The sequence below is a fragment of the Pleurodeles waltl genome, chromosome 8 (assembly GCF_031143425.1).
Source record: "Pleurodeles waltl isolate 20211129_DDA chromosome 8, aPleWal1.hap1.20221129, whole genome shotgun sequence".
NCBI classification, from domain to species: Eukaryota; Metazoa; Chordata; class Amphibia; order Caudata; family Salamandridae; genus Pleurodeles; species Pleurodeles waltl.
This window is the reverse complement of record NC_090447.1, coordinates 1,257,267,414-1,257,291,245: the sequence shown is the minus strand read 5'-3', so window position 1 is coordinate 1,257,291,245 and position 23,832 is coordinate 1,257,267,414. Positions and strand designations below refer to the sequence as shown.

At 45.3% G+C, this 23,832-nt stretch overlaps 1 protein-coding gene across 1 annotated transcript in view; it reads left to right on the top strand.

Annotated features, from left to right (window-relative positions):
• The window catches only part of B3GLCT (beta 3-glucosyltransferase), a 902,740-nt gene that overhangs the window by 493,267 nt on the left and 385,641 nt on the right, over window positions 1–23,832 (top strand). The window contains exon 7 of the mRNA XM_069205575.1: window positions 997–1,133. Coding sequence (XP_069061676.1) covers window positions 997–1,133 — 137 coding nt within the window. The remainder of the gene's footprint in view (window positions 1–996; window positions 1,134–23,832) is intronic.

Below are 23,832 nucleotides of genomic sequence, written 5' to 3'. Positions count from 1 at the left end.
AAAAAACATAGAAATTCACTGAAAAAAACAAAGGTTACAGGGATGTGATAGTTGTGTTCTGAATTAGATCGCACAAAACCATAGAAATTCTGCAGTAATAGTTATTGTTAAATCAAGTACCTATAACTTGCACCCGCGCCATGCACAGCTAATTACTCCACATAATTGTGCGAGGAAATTCAGAACCTAACTATAACATCCCTGTAACCTTTGTTATTTTTAGTGAATATATATATAATATCGGCCTTTGGTACCCTTATAACATTTATCTTAATATGTATATAGATTTGTGCAACCATTTATTATAAATCTTCCATTTTATGTCCAGTATAGCAAGGACATTCCAGTAAATGTGAGAATATCATTTGGAACAAACACTCCATGACGTTTATGACTATAATACACATATATACGCTGGAAACATCTAAAGATTTTTTGGAATTATGGCCTTTACACAGTTCGTATTGACTTGGAATGCTAATTATAAAGAGCACAGAAACATGCTCTTAAGGATTCTGATTTTTTTTCTTTTATTCATTGTTTTTTTCAGTACCACAAAGATTGGTGTCAACATGTACAGATGAAACGTCCGGTCTATGTAGTTAAATCGATGTAGTGTGGGTACACTGGCTAAGTAAGCAGTAGCAATGCCACGGTCTGTGAACTGGGTGATATTCACCAGTTAAAGATGTAGTAGTCTGTGAGCAAAATAAACACTTGTTCATCGATGTAATAATTTTGCTCTCCATTGAATTTAGTAAACTACAACTGTTAAAGGTGAAATATTGCTATTAGACTATTCGCCTATAACACGATATATTTTTATTTGTATAGCTCAGTGTTTACCTTTACAGCTGACAAAAGAAATGTTTGGTTTAAGGATTTTCACATTTGTGAGTTTCTAAGTAGACAAAAATCGTTTTATTAATAATTGCACAATAAATATGTTAATACAAATGAAACTCATTGATTATAATTTTACATTGTTTACTGCAGGATTGGTTTTTAGGGAAAGCATTGTACGATGAAGATTCCACAATAATTCACCATTATGCTTTTGCTGAAAATCCCAGTGTCTTTAAATACCCAGATTTTGCTGCTGGTTGGACCCTCAGTATTCCTCTTGTGAACAAGTAAGATATATCTTCTAACATTTACCAATAAACTGTGATTTGAAATGGTTTTGGACTGCCGCAGAATAATATATTTCTGAAAGGCGTTTGAAAAAACCCAAAAAAAAACTCTTGGAGCATGAAGTCCGTTTTTAGCCTAGTTAAATATGGTAACTGATTAGCATATTTATTGTCAAAAATGTGATGTTTACTATTTACATTATGTAACCACCCATGCAGCCAGTCCCTCACCCACCCAACCATCTGCCTACCCTGTCTCCCTCTTTCTGTCTGGCCTTCATTCTCACTTTCCTTCCCCACTGACATCCTGTTTCTCCTTCCCCTCCTATCTGGTATTTGTACATTGCAATTGGCATTTTATACTCTTACTTGCTTGGAAGACAAGACTGGAGGTAGCACATTTGGAGGTCTTAGGTATTCCTGGGGCAGCTTGAGGGAAATATAGGTATTGTGCCTACCCCAAGGCACAAGCAAAGCATTACTTGTCTTAGCCACAGCTGTTCAGTCAGCTTGTCCTATCTGTATTTTCCAGTAAAAGAGCTAGAGGTCTTCAGAAGAAATACAAAAAACTCTTATGGTTTTTGACCTTTTGTTGGTCAAATAGGCAAGGACACAGGCAGCTAGATTTCCATTTGGTCAGCAATTGGCTTTGGAATAGGGAACGCACAGGTGCCAGGAGAGCAAGAGGTGGAGACCATTGATGCCAACCCTTTGTGAATTGTAGGAAGATCCAGAGTACCTGGATGTCGTAGTGAAAATATTTGTATTTGAGACTATTAATATTGTGAGATGTAAAGCAGTACTTCATCGTAGGGACTGCATTCTGGTAATGAACAAGAGTAAAATATGATAGCCTGGTCAGTGTGCCCAGGTCCTCCAGGACAATGACAATTGGCAAAGGTAGGAAATTAGATTAATATGGAGATTGGGTTGTTGCATAGGAAGAATGAGTAGTTTGATTTCTCATAGATATGAAAAAATAGGTCCAGGTCCAGTAGTTGTTTGATGAATTTCTTAGTAAGTTTTTTTGTGCACAGAAGGTAGGGGTGTTTTGGATTTGGGTTGGAGTTGACAACTGAGTGAACACGCCAGCTCAGTTGTTTTGGGGCTTAAGGAGCTAATAGATTCTGAGTATCATTAGGTTCTGGAGAGGCTGTGACGGCCAGTAAATCAAAGATTGTGGCGAAGGACCAGTTGGTTAAGAATGTAAATGTGTACCAGCAGGATCAGGAAATTGAACAATGGCCGGATAGGTTCTGGAAATGACTGACCAATTTAACTTTTCATGTCCACTCGAACAATGGGACTTTTGGGGTAGGGTTTTTACTTGTTTGCTGCCTCAGCTCTATTACAACAAGGGGTATACAGTTGTTAGCAGAGTGAATTCTAAAACATAAGGACTTAGTAGGATATTCAGTCTACCCACACCTGAGCATAATTTTATCAGGGACCCGCATACAAGGGGAGAAGACCTCTTGAAGCAGCATGAATATGTTGCGTTATGTAGGATGGAGTGTGATCAATAAGACATTTATATGCCTAGCAGCCTACCTTAAATGAATTCCTCCTACCTACTGAGAGCCAAGGCACGGATCTCCTCCAAATGCTCATCTAAGCACCAATAATTGCTTTTCAATATTTGAATATTGTACTTCAGCTTCCCTCAAAACTCAAGATGCATCCCAACAGTAAGTTAATTCCCATCATCATAAGACTGAGTGAGAGTCACTCCAAAGCCATACTTGTTGTCATCAAGGGTAATAGTGGGGCAAAAGCGGATTGTAAGATTTCAAGACCTTTTCCTCAACCATTTCTTTCTTCAGCTATTCATAATTTTCATGACTTACTCCCCCCCATCAGAATGTGATATTCTAATTACAACATACCTTCTAAGGTAGCTATATGTGCAGCGTAAACTAGTTTAAATCAGGCATGAAACTTGCTCAGACCCAAAAAAGATCTCAGTCCATCTCAAGGCATGTACAGTGGTTTAAATAAGTCTGATTGCGGTTCAGTGCCATCCTTGGATATCAAATGCCCAAGGTACTCAAAGTTTTATTTTAAAAGTTAACATTTCTTTTTTTCACAAGCTGGGCATATTCCTGTCTGAATCCTAGTACCTTGTGAAATTGAGCTTTGTAAAAGGTTTGGCATACTCAACAAAGCCAGACTCTTACTTATTTTTAGAAGTGGGATAGAATGAACCAGAATTCCCATATTCATACTCCTCAGATCGATACACACCCTTGAATCCTCACCACCTTTGCAAGCAGTCATTAATAGAGAAAGCCACAAAGCGGACTCCGTTGGGACTAATATACCCGGTTGACCCAATTTGTCCAATTCTTTACTCCACTTAACTTATGTTTAACAGGTATAGCCCCAGTTTTGACCTTTATTCTGTGATTAGACCCTTTGGCTTTTTCTAATTGTTCACTAAAGACTATAGCATAATCTCACCTATAAGGTTTTGACTTTTAATGACCGAAATATGTTCTTTTGCTCCTTGCATAAATACTATATCAAACCAACACTTGGTGGAACAATCCAAGCTTGTTTTGCCCTTTAATTGCACATCAATCTTACGTTAAATTCTCCTCTCTATAAACTCGAACAGGTCTTCAAAGTACCCCAATAGCTCATATGTAAACCTCACATACAAGACCAGTGCACTCTTTGGTGGAAATCAAACCTTACAGAATCATGAAGGGGTTCTTGCGTAATCATTGTTATTCTAGCTCCTGCGGCAATATGTACATGTAAGATGTTATCACCTATAGATTAACCACATATGGACGAATACATTCTAGAGGCACTCCCAATTACTCACTACCAATGCCTTGTTCTGTACCATGTGTTCACATGCGCTATTGTTGCAGCCAGACATGAGTTCTGTTTTGCTAGAGGGACAACATTTTATGTTTGCTTCTGACAGACTTTGGCAACATGCCCATATTTGCCACAAGACATGCATACTATGTTCTTTGCAGGGCTGATTTCCTTCTAAAGCAAATTTCTAAGTTTAAAGAATATACTTTCTCGATTTGACATGAGTGAATTCCTGTTATCACTCCAGTTAGGAGTCTGTCCCTTGTTATCATGACATTGAATAATGCATACATGTTCTGCACGCTTATCATCAAGTTCCTTGGCTGAGACTTGCAACATCAATATACTCTTCACAATTCAGATGGACTCTTCTTACGCTGGATTACCTAAAAAAAATCGTTTTGGTTGTATCACCTTGTTTATTTTGAAATTTGTGAACTGAGAGTCTGCATCCAAATGTTAGGACATTTTATAGGTGTTCTACGTTTTCACCTTGATTCTCACTGTTAAACAAAATGTATGCATTAAAACTGCCAGACTTGGCTGCATATCAAAGTGATTCTCAGATCTTTTCATATTCAGTCAGTCAGTCAAAATAACTTTATTCGGCGGTAAGCCACAAAAGTAAACATGCATACATAAAGATCATCATAAAATACAGTACTTATAACATTCATTAAAATGAGTCTATTAAATCTAAATTTGCCACCCAAGCTTACTAAAACAGTAAAAAAATAATATGTGCTTATAAAACATATATTACAATAAGACAATATAGTAAAAAGGACAATGCCTAATTTCCCTTAGTAAATAATCACGTTACCAATTCATATCGATTTCTAATAGTGATAGCGGATTTGATAAAACTAAGAATAGAAATACAAATTTGTTTGGTTGAGAGGCTTTGGATGCCAATCAGTCCTTCTTTGTAGGAAGAAGTGTGCAAATTACGCAAAATGGGTAATAAAAAGGATTTCCTGGGAGCCGAGTAAAGTTTACAAAATAAAATAAAGTGGCAAGTACTTTGTTTTGAAAAGTTATCACAAGGGCATGGAGGTAGTGTTTTTTCCCACACACATTTTATCGGAAACGCCACTCTAAAATGGATCAGATTAAATCTAAAAGATACAAGTAAAGAATATAAAGAAGGGGTCGGGAACCAAACAAAATAAGGTTCTAACGAGTCTGATGATAAAATTTATGTATATGAATTAAAAGAGCTCAATTTCTCTGCCATTTGGTATCTTAGATTCATGATATACTCTTTATGTCGAAGTTTAACAATTTCTTTCGCATTAGCTGGCATAAGCTCTGGTTTAAAATACATTGACTCCAAATCCAAGTTTCGGAAGCCTTTGTGAACAAAGTTTAGCCATGGAATTTTGTTACAGTTTGATAATGAGAGACAGTCTTTTACACAATCATGTGTTAGAGTAGCCACCGGATTTGACCATACTTTTATCCATAGCAACAGTGGGGCAATATCTATCAGATCTGTAATATAACGGATTCCTAATTCCTCATGGCATAAAATATTCGCTATGTTCTTAGGTACCATAAGTAGCCGATGAAGGAATTTATTCTCTGCAAGCTGCAAAATATTTGGACTAATATATCCCCAAAGACCACCCCCATAGATCGCAGCAGAAACACATTTAAAATTGTAGAGCGTGAGGATCTGATGGACCGGTCTATGCCCTAATCTGCGGGCAAAGCGAAAGATTGCCTCAACATTTCTTATCAATTGTTGAAGCTTAAAATTCAGATGGAATTTCCAAGACAAAGTGGAACTTAAATACAGACCTAGATAGCAAAAGTCTTTTACCTTTGTCAGGGTATTCCCCCCCATTCTAAAACATCTGGTACGAGTATTTTTAGGGCCGCAGGTCATAACATGTGATTTTTTAAAATTGACTTCCAAATCCAGCTCTCGTGTGTGTGTTAAAAAAAGATCCAAGAGAGTCTGTAGACCATTGGCCGTGCGGGCAATTAAAACAGCATCATCTGCATATAATAAAATTGGCAATGGTCTAAAACTCATCCTTGGGAAATCCTTACCATTTTTAACCAAGCAATTGTGCAAGCCATTTATGTACAATAAAAACAGGAAAGGTGCCAATGTACATCCCTGTCTGACACCTCGTGTAGAAGCAAGAGGATGCGACCTTTCACCATGTTGACCAAACTGGATTAAAATATGGAGGTCGGAGTATAAGCGTTTGATCAAAATTAGCAAATCTTGCTCGATCCCCATTTTATCCATTATAACCCACAATTTTGCTCTGTTTACCATATCAAATGCACTAGACAGGTCTATGAATGCTAAATGGATAGGTTCCCTTTTGGCAATTACATATTTACTGAGGATGAGATGTAAATTTAGGGCCTGGTCCACTGTACCTAATCCAGGCCTAAACCCATATTGAGTTGGCGATAAAATATTTGACCTTACAACCCAATCCTCAAGCCGGGTCAGGATGACACTCCCCAGAATCTTTGCAGTAGAGTCTATTAAAGAAATGGGTCTATAACAAAAGGGGTCAAGCCTGTTACCCTTTTTGAAAATTGGAACAATAATTGCCGTTAACCATGAAGAGGGAATAGCGCTTTGAATAGCACTGTTCAGAACATTTGTGATTAGTGGGACCCACAGATCAGGTAGAGATTTAAATAGATCAACCGGTATCCCATCAGGGCCAGGGGCTTTCCTTAGTTTCATTTTAGTTATTGCTGCATTAATCTCGTGTGCCTCAAGTAAGATGGCCCTCTTAGCTGGATTTGGAGTAGCCAATCGTGGGGGGCCACGTCCCTCCTCTCCATCATTGGGATTATCTGCAGATTGAAATACGGATGAAAAATGGTCTACCCAAACCCCCTCTGGTATCAAACAGTCATCTTCCCTGTTTTCCTTTCCTAAGAAATATGGGTGATTAACCACCTTCCAAAATTGAGAGGGATCCCGTAGTTCTGTCGCTGCCATAAGATCTTCCCAAGCACTAGTACGTACTTCATTCTTTCTTTCTTCTAGGACTGATTTATATCGGCCCCTGGCCTGCTTAATTAAATCCTGATTACGTGGAATGGTTTTGATCGCTAACTTTAGGTCTCTATGGGCAGCCGTACAAGCAGAATTAAACCACCGTTGAGGTTTTGCACCTTTAGGATGTTGGGCACACAACAATGCCTGGCAAATAGCACAACTTAAAGATTCAAAGGCATTCATAAGATGGAGTGGGGTGGGTTGCAGGGACAAGCAAGTGTTTATGTCAGCCTTATTTTGAGTGATAAGGTTCGTATGAAAAGTGTTAGAGTTTACTCTCTCCCACCTTATACGAGGGCCGGAATTTCTTTTAAACACCTCTTTCCCTTTATGTGCAATCCTAGGTAATGTTACTCTAGTTTTAAAGGATAGTTTTATGCTCAAGGGGTTATGATCACTAGCACAATGAGAATTAATTTTAAAATCCACTATTAAACATGAAAGTGAAGAGTTAATCAGGATAAAATCAATAACGCTACCGTTAATACTTCCAGTATAAGTAGGTGTTTTTCTTGTCTGACTGTTTGCAATATCCCTTGCAAAGACAAGATCAAATTTATAAATAAGAGTGTTCAAGGCATTTCCTGAATTAGAATGAATAAAATGAGTGAGTGACTCTCTGCCTTCTATTGCGGTGCCACATAAATGAGGTAATTCATACTTACATAACTGAACATTAAAATCACCGACCCAAATCGTGTCAAATTCCCTATCCTGAAGTTTCCCGGCTGAATCTAATTGGTCTATAAGCTCTTCAAAAATTCCTGACAAAGCCGCACTTGGAATGTTATTATAGAAGTTTAAAAGTACAATATCTTTCCGTCGGATATTGATAATAAAACTACCAGAAAAAAAGCAGAAGACCAAATCAATGAAACCTCAATTTTTGGGAGTAATAATGACACAAGTATCAAAAGTCCACCACTTGCTCTGCCTGCTCTAGATGGAGTAGCTGGCTGAGATACAGAGTAGTATCCGTCTAAAAAGAAGGGTGTCGTAAGCCAAGTTTCTTGAAGACAAATAATGTCAAATGTGGATATAAATTCCAGCCATTCCAAGTTTTCAACTTTAGACCGCAACCCAGCAATGTTCCAACTAATTAAAGTGCGTTACTCTGCTGGGGCTTTTTCCCAGACTCCTCGATTATGGCCGTATCTGTTGTAAGATGTGGGAAGCTAACTAACTCATCAGGCCCTATGGATGATTGCAAAAGTGTGCACACTCCCATCAGCTCTGGTTCCTGTAAATATTCATTTGAGAGCCCCAATCTCTCCGATTGTCAATCTATTGCATCGAGGGAAGAGTGATTTTGAGTAGCCCCAGAGTCAGAAATGGGGTTCTGTACAGGTACATTTGTTAAAATATTTTTACCATAAGAAACCCTCATAGGAGGAAGTGGTAACGTGGGCGGCTTGTAAAAAAAGCTTAATGGATAGACTTTAATTCCACCTTCCCCTTTTGGACTCGATGGTAGAAACGCCAACAGATGATTAACACAATGAGAATTTGCAAAATTAATCACTATGCAATCACCTTCATATGCTTTTTTGGATAAGCCTAACCACTTCACCCTTCTAGCCATAATTATTCTATTATTTAAACCATCTTGATGTCTAAGCTTTTGGCTCATCCAATGTTCACATTTCCTTATTAGCGCATGAGTATCTTCCTTCTGAACGCAATCAAGAGGTGGAACATTTGCTAAAACTAAAACATATGGCAAGCTATCCGGAGGGAGTTGTAGAACCTCCTTTGTGCTAGTAAAAGATCTAGGTTTAAAAACAGCTTCAGGTCTTGGTGAGTCAATCGCTCCACCAGCCAGAGAAAACCGGGAATCAGTTAATAAGTCATCATGGGGATTGCGGGTCGGTATGTGATGAGACGGGAGTTGGTTGCAGTTCTTTAGACGGTTAGCCTGCTGAGAAGCAGTAAAATCAGACACCAAATTCGGAGTAAGGGGAAGGGAGTTTAAACTAGATTTTGGAGTGAGCTGCCGGGGCAGATGTTTAAAAATAGTTTCTTGTAGCTGCTCAAATTTGGAATCAATGAGTAATATTAGCTTCTCCTCTAATGCCAAAAAAAAGGGTTTGAGGATTAAGTCTAAGTTGGTCGAATGAATGTCTCTTGACATCCTACAATCTGAGCCTGGATCGCCCAATGTTGAAATTTCCTTTGGAAGAGAGTCGGCCGGGATATCCGTTGGTGTGAAAGAACGTTCCTTGACCTTCGTTGGGTATTTGAGTAACTTACTACACTTACGGGATCCTCCAGCTTTCCTTTTTTTGGGGGGAGGGGGAGTGTCAGCCAAGTAATCGTTGTTCGCTATGTTAGACGGCTGTAAAGAATGCGAAGCATTAACGTCATCTTCAGGCAGGGGCAAAATAGACTCACGGGAAACAATTGGAGAGACAGCGGACTGTTTATAAGTTATAGGTTCTAAAGAGGATCTTTGGGTCAAATTATTTGCCACCCCAATTCTTTCTTCCACTTGGACAATTTCAGTTTCAATGGCCCCAATAACTGAAGATAAGTAACTTGTTATTGATGATTGGACGGGCATAGCGTATGCTCCATCGGCCCCAGGTGTGGTGGTCTTTCTTTTACCCATCGTCTTGCAAGTAATAAAACACCAATCTGAGCCAATATGAACAAAATAAAATGCAGGGAAATGCAGGAAAGTAGTGACAGTATGAAATAGTAATGAGATAAATGGAACTGCTCCCTTAGCGGATTTTACTTAGATGTCAATTACTTAGGGCCTCCTGAGCCGTGAAAAACCAGCTATGAGGAAGCAATCACAGGAGAAGAAAAAGAGCGATACCTCTTGAATCTGATAAGCCTGATCCAGAAGTCCCAAGTGAATTCTCAGGGGGGTGGCCCAGCCCAGCCTCTTCCGGGCGCTGACGGGCGAAGGACGGGCCCGCCCTTGGCCCGGGCTTTGCCCGGGCGCCGCCCGCGCGCGTCCCGCAACAGCGGGAGCGCGATTCAAGTTAAAGGGCTCCTGCCCTGATGGCCGCCTCTGCCTCCGCCTCCTCACACAACGCGCTACCCGCGACAGCGGGAGCGCGATTCAAGTTAAAGGGCTCCTGCCCTGATGGCCGCCTCTGCCTCCGCCTCCTCACACAACGCGCTACCTGCGACAGCGGGAGCGCGATTCAAAGTTAAAGGGCTCCTGCCCTGATGGCCGCCTCTGCCTCCGCCTCCTCACACAACGCGCTACCCGCGACAGCGGGAGCGCGATTCAAGTTAAAGGGCTCCTGCCCTGATGGCCGCCTCTGCCTCCGCCTCCTCACACAACGCGCTACCCGCGACAGCGGGAGCGCGATTCAAGTTAAAGGGCTCCTGCCCTGATGGCCGCCTCTGCCTCCGCCTCCTCACACAACGCGCTACCCATATTCATTCAACTCTTCCTCTTCATAAAGTACAATATCAGGTACATGCTTAAAAATTACTCTTCACTCAAACCCCAATGAATGCAATCATTTTTCCCCTTCCAGTTCTCAACATAGTAACCCCAGGTGCTCCTGAATATGTTTAAAAAAACATCATGCCATTGTTTCCAAATGATCAGTGGATAATGGGTAACTTCAAAAACTTGGTGGTGGATTAAATGTGTGCATAATGGAATAGTATATACTTTTTTATTATTATTTATTTATTTATAATTATAAAACTTTAAACAAGTATAACTAGAGGAGACAGCTGCATCACCATGCATAGTACAATCAGTGAATTGGAATCCATTGGGTGCTGTTCCAGGGCATTTAGCAGACACATATGGTATAATTCATACATCAGAGAATAAGCAGTAGCAGGACATTACTAAAGAATTCATATTGGAAGTGCAAATGTCAGTAAAAGCATTTCACATAAGGAGCAAGTTCACAAGCACAGTAATGAGCTGCAGGAGCAGCTGCAGGATCAGGAGAGGAGGGCAGAGTCTGCATCAACAGGTAAACTAGAAGGGCCCCCAAGTGTCTTCAGACCTTCTAATGGGAAGGAGCATCGAAGAATAGAGCGCTAATTGCTCCTGATAATAAGCAACATTTAAGGGCCACTCCCAGTGGGTGGGCACCCACAGACACCCCTCACGCAAGTCACTCTATGCTTGGCAAGCAGCAATGTGAAAGCAAGGATTTTTTTGTTGTCATTTGGCATCTCTAGCAGAAAACATTTTAGTGCCAGCCCTGGTTAGGTGTGTATCTGTACATTGAAAATATTAGAGAGGGTGGAAAAAACAGCAGTCCAGAAGGCCGAGATTGGAGGGCAGAGCCAGGCTAGGTGCATTAATTCAGCACCACTACCATGGCATCTGGCACACTTATCAATTGCTCACAATTTGTATTTGTACAATTTAGTTTGAGTGTAATATGTTTAATCAAGATAATGAAAATGTAAAAGATGCAACCTACTATTGAGAGACAGGGATTACATCAGACTACACTTGCCGGCCTGCTCTTTATTGGAGATAGATTTACCCAGGACATTCTCCCAATGCGTTGTGGCCTGCTGTAGACCTAAGGGTATCTCAGATTGCATAGATGCATAAAGGCAAGACAGGAGGTGCTTAGAGGAGGACTCTGACAAGTGAAGGGTAAATGTTATGAATTCTGCTAGGGCTTCTGGCAATTCTGGGCAGCACACCTGGAGCTTCACATAGATGCAAAAAAAAGGTGAATAAATCTAGCGAGTCTAGCGGTGCACCTGCACTGGTGTCTAATCTTTCATAGACTGCCCATCAGGGAAGGGGTCCCCCATCACACCCCACTGCAACACTCTCTGATGGCCACCATTTCTTGTATGACACCATGCAATTGGGAATGGATGGCCAGTTGTTTTGGGGAATACAGAGTCTGGTGACCGAGTTTAGTCTGTAGGTGAGCCCAAGCTTGTTGTGTACACACAACTATATCTATTTCCCCAGTGGACTGCTGTGGGTCCATTCTGATCAGGGCAAGAAGAGTGGTGGGATGCTCCTGGTCCTTTTTAGGCACAAGATGTGTCAGATGAGGGGAGGGTGGTGGTGGGGGGGACATTTGAGACAATAGTGTAGAAAGGAGGTTCTGAGCACAAAGGTAATGAACCTCAAAATCAGGGGCAGCAAGGCCGCCTCGGTCATAAGGCAGGATCAGGGTTTACCAGCTAATTCGAAGGTTGCACTCCTGCCCAAGCAAGATGGCGCCATAAGAGTATGCAGGGTATGGAAAAAATGATGGGCTGGAGGGATGGGTATGTTCATGAAGACAAAAAGCGATCTCGGGAAGATGACCATTTTCATTAGAGAGCTGGGTACCTTTAAAGTAAGGGCAGTTTAATTCAATCACATATCTGGTCTTCCAACGCTGATATTGCTACACTGTAATTCTTGAGTGTGAATGCTGGTTTGGTAGCACTAACATGGTTTATCAAGTATTTTAAAGAACTGGTGACCTAGTGGAGGGGCAAGGAGAGTGAACGAATTGTGGTAGCCGGGGTAAAGGGAAATATGAAGGACTTAGTTCAGTTGATCATTATGCCCGAAACTTCCCGTAATAATGAGAAATGTCAGATAACCAGGTCCAGATTCTCCACTGGGTTGATAAGATAAAGAGTAATGTCTTTCGCGTAAAGCGATATAACAATATTTGGAAGGGAGAATGCCAGACCCATATGACCATGGAGTTGATAAATAGCTGAGGCTAGCGTATCAGTCGCTAACGCATATAACAAGGGCGATAACAGACAGCCCTGACGAATGCCTCTGCAAATGTGGATTGGTCCGATAACAATCCATTAACCCGCATCTATGATGATAGGCCATATAAAATAATTGTACCAGATGCAAAAAAGGATCAGGGATCACATGTCGGTGCAAAACCCCAAATAAGTAAGGCCACTCAGGGGAATCAAAAGCTTTAGTGGCATTGAGGAAAACAACTGCCACCTCTTCATCTGGTCACAGTTGGTGTTGGAGGGCAAGCAAGGTCCTAAGATTATGTGAGTTTAAGCAACTGGGAATAAATCCGGCCTGGACCAGCAGGACAAGGTTAAGGAGTAGAAGAATTAGCCTGCTGGCCAGCACTTTAGCAATAATTTTTTTGTTGCTATTTATTAATGAGAGGGCCAGTATGAGTCTGGGCACTTTGACGTTTAGCTGGTTTTTTAAGAGCAATGAGGATACACTTCCAAAAAAGAGAGAGGCAGGATGCCAGTGCGTAGGGTTTTTTCATAGACCTGCAAGAAGGGAGGCCGTCTTTCCCTGGGGATTTGAAAGCATGTAATTCCTGTACTGTCACAGTAATCACAGATTATGGGCTGTGCCAAAAACGCCCTAGAGGGACCCTCTCGCCAAGTCAGTTAGGCAGTCTAGATAGGTGATGTAGGCTGCTGGGTCATGCTGGATTGTTGGTTCAAGCACACTCCTGCTACGATTTATCTACAGGGGTAGCTACTTACCTTAGTAGGTGGCTCCTACTAATTACCTTGTCCCGATGATGGCCTTTTCCTAAATCATTATATGGACTGAAATGTCGACAAATTAATGCATTGGATTTGTTCCCTAAGAATTGGATCAAATGATAGCAACATTTTCTATATATTTTTTTTTAACCAAATGTATTAATTTTGTTGACATTGAGTTAAAAAACAGTACACACACAGTAAGATCCGACATCATCTATAGTACAGGTAGGGAGCATAAGACACGATCCAGTGCTAGGCAATCAGTGCTCATTAGTACATTACAATAAAACATCATGATAGACTCACCATTTCCCCTATATTTTATCATGTTTTTCGGGGCGCCCTCGCACTGCATAGATCGGCATTTATTGATGTGCACACCAATCGGCCCCTGCCCTCTATCACTCCAACGAAGGAGCACTGGGAAGCCTCCACCCACGATCAATATCTCTCTTAGCAACAAGGCATGCAACTCCCACAAATGCCCGGTCTGCCCGGGCCCCCCTCCAGCTCCTCCAGTAGCCTTACTAGTGCAACCTTGGGGCCTAGTTCCAGGACCTCCGCTATTTCCTTGCCAATCCCCTCCCAAAAGGGTAGTATTTAGGGACAACGCCAAGTCACTTGGAGGAAGTTTCCCCGTCCCCCTCCACTCCCCCCTGCCCTCCCCCCAAAAAGGAGACCACACCTAGCACAGGTTGACCCCGCTCCACCGGACATCTTCAACATTATTGCAGGGGTTAAGTAAGATGCGTGAAGGTAGTTGAACTGCACCATCCGCAGCCTAGCTAAGATGGCTAACTCCCGGGGGCCAACAGTGCCTCTCGCCAATCGACATTATCCAGCTCCCCTACCCATTGCGTCCACCTCTGTCTCAGTCGGTCAAACCCATCTGAGGCGTCTGTAAGTAGAGATTTATAAACTTGGGACACTGCTTTCTTCCCCAGGCTCCCAGTTAACAATTTCGCCTTGAGCGGGCAGTAGTCAGGGAGCTGGGTGTTTACTGAAACGTGTGCACCCAGGACGTGACGCAGCTACAGATATCAGAAGAATTGAGTCTGGTGCTGCCCATAGGTCTCTCTTATGTCCTGAATTTACATAAGGTTGTCCCCTGTGTACACGTCCCCCAAGTAAGTCACCCCTATTAAGTCCCAGTGATGAAAGCCCTTTAAGGTAGCAAGCTGGTGCAGCCAGTATCTTTGCCACATTGGAGTCATTCGAGTAAGCGCCAATCCCATTTTATGAGTTTTATGGCTGCCCTCCAGCAACTCTCTGCCACCCAGGTGCAAGACGCAGCCTGGGCAGGAATTCTGCTACCATACAGCATACCCAATAGGATTCCAAATCCCGCATTGTGGATCTCAAGTCGATAGGCCGGGTCGTCCCAGCCGCCCGCAAACCAGTCATTTATAGGCACCACCTGGGCAGCTAAGTAGTAAATATATAGATCTGGGACTCCCATGCCCCCCCTTACGGGGAGTTACACGCGGTATTAAAAGCCACTTTGTGCCACCCTCCATTCCAAATTCCAAAGCAGTAAATTTCGAGGTGAGAGTACGGAACCATGCTCTTGGTTCCTGGTATCTGGTATGGGTAATTTGGGAGGGCATACAGGTATCGGGGGAGCTACATCATTTTGATGAAGGCAGTTCGCCCAAGGAGCTTTAGGGGGAGATCCCTCCAACGCTGCAGGTCCCTGTCCAAACGCACTCTCCATAATTTAGTACCCACACTAAGTCAGGCAGAAGGTAAACGTTGACTATTTAAACACATTCCTCCTGGGGACACCACTGTCTACCGTCCGCAGCCCCCCTGACCCAGAGTCACAGCACCCACTCAAACCGCTCCAGTGGTTCTACGCATCTGGGCCCTGATGCGGGTGGATCACTAAAAAATACCAAGATGTCGTCCGCATACAGCACCACTCTATCTTCCACCCCATCCCCCACCTCCAGCCCCACATCAGGGGATCGCTCCGCAGCAAGCACGCCAGAGGCTCAATCGCCAGAGCGAAGAGCAGCGGGGTTAGGGGGCACCCCTGCCGCGTTCCCCGTTGAATTGGAAATGTCTGGGAGAGCACCCCATTCACCCGAACCTGGGCTGTGGGATGTTGGTAAAGGAGACGGACCATTCGGCAGAGCAATGGCCTCAGACCCATACACGCCAGGATTACCTCCATGTACTCCCATGAAATCGTATTGAATGCCTTACAAAAATCTATGAGGAAAAGGGCCAGGGGATTACTGGAGACAGCGCCATGGGATAGGGCCACCTGAACCAGTTGGATACAATGACGCATGCTTATGCCAGGCATAAAGCCACATTGATCCGGATGAATGAGGTGGGTCAGCATACACCTAAGACGTAACATCAGTACTTTGGCGTATATTTTGATATCAGTATTGATGAGAGAGATTGGCCGATATGACGCGTATCGGTTTGGAGTCTGCCCTCCATTGGGCAGGACCATGATGGTGGCGCAATCAAGTTCAGGGGGAAAAATCCCCGTTGGCAGGGCTGCACCATAAAGATTCAGGAGGTGAGGTACCAATATTGAGCAGAACCTTTTGTAGTACTTGATTGGATACCCGTCCGGTCCAGCAGTTCTGCCCCAACTAAGCTCTGAAATTGCAGCATCCACCTCCTCTGCTGTTAGTGGCTGGTCTAAGTCCTTGGTGACCGTGGGTGGGATAGTTGGTACCGAGAGGTCCAAAACCAGGGAGCCTTCCTCCACCTAATGCAGGAGGGGGTCTTTAGCATACAGATCCTGGTAATAGGCCGTGAAAGCCTGGGCAATTGCTTCCAATTTCACTTGGGTGTTCCCCTCCCTATTGCGAATGGCAGCACCACTCTAGCTGCCGCCACATGCGTTGCTAACCAATACAGCAGTTTACTGGACTTATCGCCTATCTCGTAGACTCTCCTAGTCGACGCCTTTCAACATTGTTTAGCCTCATCAAGCAATATTTGGCATAGTTCTGACCGCGCCAGGACCAGCTGGTGCTGCACCGCTGGGCCATCCGAAGTGTCCAGCTCACCCTTCTAGCTCCACTATCTTAGCCTCGATTTGTTCACAGTGCACCCGCTGGCATCGCTGCTGCCCACGAATATAACTTTTGATGATACCCCTCATTGTCGGATTGCAGGCTGCCCACACCGTCACTCCGGAGGTCACTGAGCCCACATTGCGTTGAAAGAAAGCCTTAAGTTCCTCTTCTACAAAACTGACACACTCCGGAGACTTCAGATGCCATGCAGGTTGGTCTGTGTGTCTGATACTCAACACCCCAATCCGCAAACAGGAAGGATGCGGATTGACCTCAGATTCAATACATCTGTCGCCGCAACCCATACCAGATGAATACGGGCCTCGGTGTGATGGGCGGCAGACCGGTGAGTGCAGGCACGTGAGAGCGGGTGCCACACTCTCCAGACATCACAAAACCCCCAAGAGTCCACCCATGTCTTAAGACTCATCGATTGGGTACGTCAATCGGCACTAGGCTCCGCGGAGACATCCCAGAGTGGATCCGGAACCGCATTAAAGTCACCACCTAGGAGTGTAAAGCCGGCCGGAAGCGACACCAACAATGATCCAATCGCCACACTGGTATCCTGCAACAGACGCGGGGGAATATACCACGATATCAGATTATATTGCTTGGCCTCCATCTGACCCTCTGCTCCAATGTACCTCCTCCCTGGGTCCTCGTGAACCTTGGTAATGGTCAACGGCAGCGACTTATGAAGCAGCAGGCCCCCGCCGGACCCTCGCATGAACCCCGAGTGATAGACCCTATTATATCCAAAGTGCCCCAAAAAGGACCAGCGAGTTCCCAGTAGGTGCATCTCCTGCAGTAGGACAACCCCCAGGTGTATCTCTTGAGGTATTTAAGTACTGCGGTTCGTTTGATGCGGTCCTGGAGCCCATTAATGTTCCATGAAATGACCCAAATCAGCTTGTGCAGAAGAAAATAGATATCTGACCCATCGGGCGGCCCAACAGACCAGGGACAGCAGGCGGGATGGTGGACCACACAGCCAGACATTAGTACGCGGTCGCCCTGTCTGTGGCCGTGTCGGAAAGCAGAATGGTGTGGAACAGCTGTGGTGCACAAAACCTGCTTATAAACTTGAAAACAGCGTGTAATCTGAACGACTGCAAGAACAAAAACAGTCCCCTCACCTTCCCCCACCCCACACTTCCACCCAAGAAGCATCTGTTGCCCCCTCGAACATCTTAACCTAATGTAACTCATGGAGGAGTTTGCCGATCTCTATCTGGACACCCCCTGCTCATGTATGGATAATCTGCCTGACAGCTTAAATACGTTAGTACTAAACATTCAGTGAGAGGCATTACTCCGCTCCTAAGGCCCCACCCTTGAACAGAAACACAAACTTATCCCTCAACCTTCTCATGGTGGGTATGGCTCAAGATCACAGCACGCCCATCCAAACATGCAGTATGTTCTCGTGCCAGTGATAGGCAAAGTTCCCCAGCTCAAGGCCTCATCCAGGCTCCATCAAGGAGGGCCCCCACCTCAGTCGAAGATATCCGCAGAGTCAGACAGAGATGAGTCATGGGCCTCCGCCCGCCGCAGATCTGTTCCCCGGGCCGGGTTCGCTGAAGCATCTCCTCCGCCACCACACTGGGGGCGCGCCGCTTGGATCTCCGCCGGCGCATGTGTGTCTCAACACCAGGCCTTGGTGGCCGAGCCTCAGCCCCGTCCGTGAGGTTGGCTACCAAACCACTCCTAGGATTCAGCTCCCGCTGCTCTGTCACCCACTCCCATGCCTGCTGTGGCATATCAAATAACAGGGAGGAATTGCCGTAGATCACCTTCAACTGAGCCGGAAAGAGAAGCATATAGCGTATGTTCAGGGCCCGTAGTTTCTGCTTAACATCCTCATATGATCGCCGGTGTTGTTGCACAGCATGAGTATAGTCTGGGAAAATAAAAATTTTGAAATTAGAATAGCATGTCTCCCTTTGGGAGCGAGCCTCCTGCAGAATGGTATCATGGTCTCTGTAGTTTAGGAGCCGGACCACCACTGGCTGGGGACGGGCACCCGGAAGAGGCCGCTTGGCGAGTGCCTGATGTGACCGCTCCACTGCAAAGCAACTCGAGAGCTTGCCCTCAGAGACCCAAGACCGGAACCAGGTCTCCATGGCATACTCCAGTCTGCCTCCTGTTAGCTCCTCCGGCAGCCCCACCAGGCAAAGATTGTTCCTCCGTGACTGATTTTCTGCATCCTCGGCCCCCTCCTCTAGACCGGCCACCTTCGAGGTGAGCTGAGTAACCTGTGTCTGAAGGGTGGTCACTATATCCTCCGCTTTGGAAATTCTAGTCTCCACCTCCGTCACCCTCTTGGCCACTTGTCGCAAATCTTGCCACACCAGGGAGAGGTCCACATGGACCCCGTCCACCTTGGACTCCACCGCCTCCCTGGAGTCCTGGATTACCTTCAGAAGCATGGCCATGTCTGGTGGGGGGGCCCAGGTTCCGTCTGGCTCCCCCGCCACACCCGGCATCCGGCCGGTGCTAGAGTCCCTGGGCGGTGTGTATGGATACATTTTAGTTTGGGCTGCCTTAGTTGGGGGCGTCTGTCCGGGCCCATGTCCAAGATCCTCCTCTCACTCGTCCTCCCTAAGTGGTCAGTCTCTCACATGAGTGAGGCCACAAACCAGAAGGCAAAGGGCTTCGTCAGTACTCAATTCGGTAACCCTCTCACACCAGCCTGCAGCACATTTCCCCCTGATCCGAGGGCACCTAGTAGATCCGTCTCATCCCAGAAGTGGTGTATTTCAGGCCGCAGCAGGCATCCAGGCTGCGCTCCGAACGTCCCCGGTACAAGAACCAGGCCGGCCCAGCCCGAGTCTTGCGGCAGCACCCCTGGAGCAGAGGCGGCCCCACTCCCCAGCAGGCTGGGGGTGCGACACAGGTCCAACCTCGGGCCCCAGACCACCAGCCAGGCCACGCAGCGTGCCCAGTCCAGCCGTCCCAGACAATGTCAGAACAGCACATGTCAACTGACAGGGGGGGGGGGGCAGGAGAGACCGATAATCCACTCCAGGTCCTCAACTCCAGCATGGGGCCCACCAGGGTGGGTCACATTCGGGATCACGCTGCAAGACGGAGAGGGGTGGGGCGGCACCCTACAACGATGGCCCGGGTCTCCAACTGCTATCACCAGGCTGCACGCCGCCTCCTCCTGAACTTGTCAGGGATAGGGCCCTGCCCCTCAAGAAGGTTCTCTTGGGCTCCAGGCCCCGGACACCAGCCACAACCGGGCTGCCGCACAACTCATGCTTTGCCACTGCCCATCTGGACAGACCCCCAGCTCCAGTCCGCCGGTCGGCCCCAAGTGTCAGACAGCGATAGGATGCACACTCCTACAAGCGAGGCCCCTCAGGCCCGCTCCGTGCTCCTCTCCGGGCGCGTGCCTCTGCCACCACTTTTCAGCCACCGGCCTCAGCTGACTCCTCTCTGTTGTCCTGGGTCGCCCTCATCCCCCGGATCCTGGTGGGGACGATCCGCTGTCAGGCAGGATCATTTAATGCTGAAGAGGAGCGGGAGCTCCCTCAGACTGCGACCGCCATGATGGCTCGCTTGGCCACGCCCCTCGAATAGCAGCATTTTCCATGCAGGAGTGTGATCATTTTTATTTTCATATACAGGGGTGTGGAATTTATTAAAATATCTACTTGTCCATGGGACAGGTTGCTTCTTAAATCTACTTGTACTGTAAAAATATATACTTGTCCCTTTGGTGCCATGTAGTGTGGCGACAAATTATGGCAGCAATCTCATTCTGTAAGAGCTCTGATAATAACCTCTCTGATTATGCCAGGGCTACTACCACAGTAAGGCTTGACTACTTGCAGTTTCAATCCCTACTGTAGCAGTTTCCTTATTTTGCCACTTGTCCGCAGATCTACATATTGGGGCTGGAGGAAGCAGTAAGCAATAGTTCCAGGGTTGGATTGGCTTTGAGTCTGCAAACCTACTAACTTGCATGTTTTAAGGATTTTCACCAGCTTTTCTCTAATCTTTACCCATGATAAAAAAGGTTGGAAATGTACTTTCTTTACGAATTGGGTCCCTAATTAGGTCTGACATTAACAAAGACATTTCGTTTCTATTAAACTTCTATTTTCTCTCTATTGGCTGGCTTTACTGTGTGTGAATTAGAGATCAAAAACTTTTTTTTTGCCAGTGTTTATAACAATGGTGGGGTCCTGGCAGCTCCCACAACAATAAAGTGTTACAAAAGCCGTGTCAAAACAAGACACGTATTGATGAAACTAAAAGACTCAAAAAAATGTCTGATCAGTTGGCTTTGCCAGGCATTGTTTATTTTCATGCTTCCCATAATCTTGTTGGAAATGGTTACCCTGATTTTCCATTAGATTTTCTGGAAATACTAGCATGTATCAACACATTTTACTAAATGACGCTTCAAAGAAATAGCACCTAAAATTTTATAGTAGTGAAACTTTTTTTTCCTAGTTGCATTTTTTCTGAACATTTTATTTTAAAAGCAAAGAATCCTCACTCTTGCTTACTCTTGCCTCACTCTTGCTTACAAACCTTCTGCAAACATTTGCATCTAATCCTAGAGCATTCTGGGAGCATTATACTTAGTCTCATATTGTTAAACTTTTCAAACATGTGTACACCTTTTTTGTTTTGTACTGGAACCACTGTTTGTAGTGCAGTGTGACCTTAAAACATTTATTTACAGTGCTCACCCTAATAAAAACTGCTTTGAACTAATGAACCATAAATGCAAGTTCGAACAGCATTAACTTATGGACACACATTACCTCAACTGCAGACAGGTCCCCTCTCTGTAAACTGGCAGCCAAAAGGGTTTGTGCTGCAGAAGGTTGGGCCTACTTGTCCGAAGGACAAAATAAACATGCAAATGTGTTGCCCTTGACCCAAAACAAGATGTCCCAGACGTCAGGCGATAGGAATTCCGCATCCCTGCATTATATACCTGTCATTTGTATATATCTGTGCTGTAGATATAATTTGTGCACTATCACTTTCTCTGTGCCAAATCACTTTTTGGAGAACCTGTGTTTACATACCAGTTCGACTTACATTGGATGATTGATTGAAAAACAAGAATGATTGTCTTTTTTGTTAACAAATTCATTTTATAAGTTATCATTTGTAAACTGATTGCTTTAGTTGCCGTGGAAGTCTAGGCTGATACTTCTCCCTGAAGGACCATTCTTTTTTGCTATAGGACAGCAAGGGGACACAACTCCTCAGACCAGGGTCATGTATCGATATGAGGGAGGCCTCACCGAGTCACAGGAAGGAAGATCCGGCTGTGAACTGCAGGCAGGGGAAGGGGGTGATGCCATTATGACTACATCATAGTCGCTTGCACCATTCCCATCTCTTATGATTGTGGCACAGGTAGTGCTCCTGAAGCCCCAAGAGTAGAGTCCCCAAGGGCTAAAGACAAGAGTGGGAATTGAATAGGCAGAAAAGATGTCATTTAGCACCTGAGTTGCCCCACAGCATCCCAATGCTGAGGCATGCCAGTCAGCTGCTATGGCATAGGATATATTAGCAGAGGAATGTGAAGTTGGGACCAGAGACTGGTGTTGTCAGGTAATGAAGCCGGGGACCCACCACAAGCAATCAAAAGGCACCCTGTCCCCAAGGCCACAGAGTCTCCTCTTCAAGTGTGCTTGTTAGTCTGCCCCTGAGGCCTGCATCAGTGTGGAGAGGATAATGGAGCCTACAGCCTGCGGGGGCTGCCAGAGGCTACACGCCCACTCTGGCAGGTGCCCAGCAGCCTTCCCCGGCCCGTCTGCCACAGCACAGACCGTAGGGAGCAGGGAGCCCTTCAGGGTCCTTTTGCTGAACAGCCTCTCAGGGCATCCACCGGCCCCCACCAGAGTCAGCCACCAGGTTCCTGGCCATACCCCACCTCCCTCCAGGCCTCCAACTGAGGCAGGCTCCGTCAACCGGCTCCCTCCCCGCCTTCCAGCGCAGTTAGAGAGCTCCCAGGGATATCCCCGACTGGCTCTGCGACGTAACGCTCTCCCGGCCTAGTGGACCCAGTTGCACTGCCTCACCTCGCAAGTCAGCCGTGGGGCCTGGCCCATGGCATATCCAGTCACAGAAGCCTCACCCCAGGTGGCACCAGGTCAGGAGGTCTGAAAATGTAGGCTCCGCTGGGCTCCCCAGGACTTGTCTCAGTCTTCACGGCGCCAGTGCTAGTTCAGGCCAGGGGCCGAATCACAGGCCTCCAGCCATGAGGCGCCAGCTACAGCACCCTCTCTGCCGAATTAGCAATCACTAGGGCAGAATGGCTGTGATTCCTGCTCAAGGATAATGTCAGCCGTCTCACGATCGGCTGATGTGTGTTGAGGGCAGGAATCATAACAAATGCTGGGGGATTTTGGGGGCTTTGGAGTGGAGCTGTCAGTTTAGGCAGCCATTTTGGTCGGCTGCAGGCCATGCTGTATATAATTCACAAAGTCGAGGAGACGCTTAAAAAAGTGAATGTGTTTAGAATGACTTCAGACTTCGAGGCTAATTAGAGAGAACAACAAAAAAGTGATTTTTTTTTCTAATTAAAAAGTGACCAAGGTCCAGATGCATCAATATTTGGAATAGCGATTACCTAATTACGATTTTCTTTGAACCGCAATGGGGTAATCACTGTTTGAATGTATGAAACTCCAGGAGTTTCATTTAGTGTTTCCCAATGGCTCACAAATCAACCTACCTCCATAATATTCATGAAGTAGGTCGCAATTTGTGACTCATTAGGAAACGCTGAAATCACAGGGATGGTGGCCTACTGTGCTCAGCAGACCACCATGTCTGTGATTGCTTTTAAATAAAGCAATCTTTTTTAAAAAATACAGCCTGATTTCCTTTAAAGGGAAAACGGGATTCTTTTAAAAAGTAAAAATTAAAAATTAAAAGTTTTCTTTAGATTTTTTAAGAGTCGGCAGTGGTCCATGGGACCGCTGCCTGCTCTTAAAAAACATTTTTGCATGCATTCACAAAGGGGAAAGGGTCCCTTTGGGACCCCTTTCCGTTTGCAAATGGGTTACCACCTACTTGAAGTAAGTGGTATAATGCTAATGTTTTGTGACCGCATTTCCATCACAGAACCTTTCTACATCCCGCTGCGATTCAGTATTAAGAAGGGACGCCCTTGACACGCCCCTTCCTAATACCAAATCGGTATAAAGTTGCAATACCAAATTGCAAATCGGTAACAGACGGGTTCCCGCCGACCATGTTTGGATGTTTCAGCTGTGCAGGCGGGTCACACCGGTGGATGGCTGATGGAGGGATACCGTTGCTGGACCCATTGGACAACATACAATGGCAATGGCTATGGAAT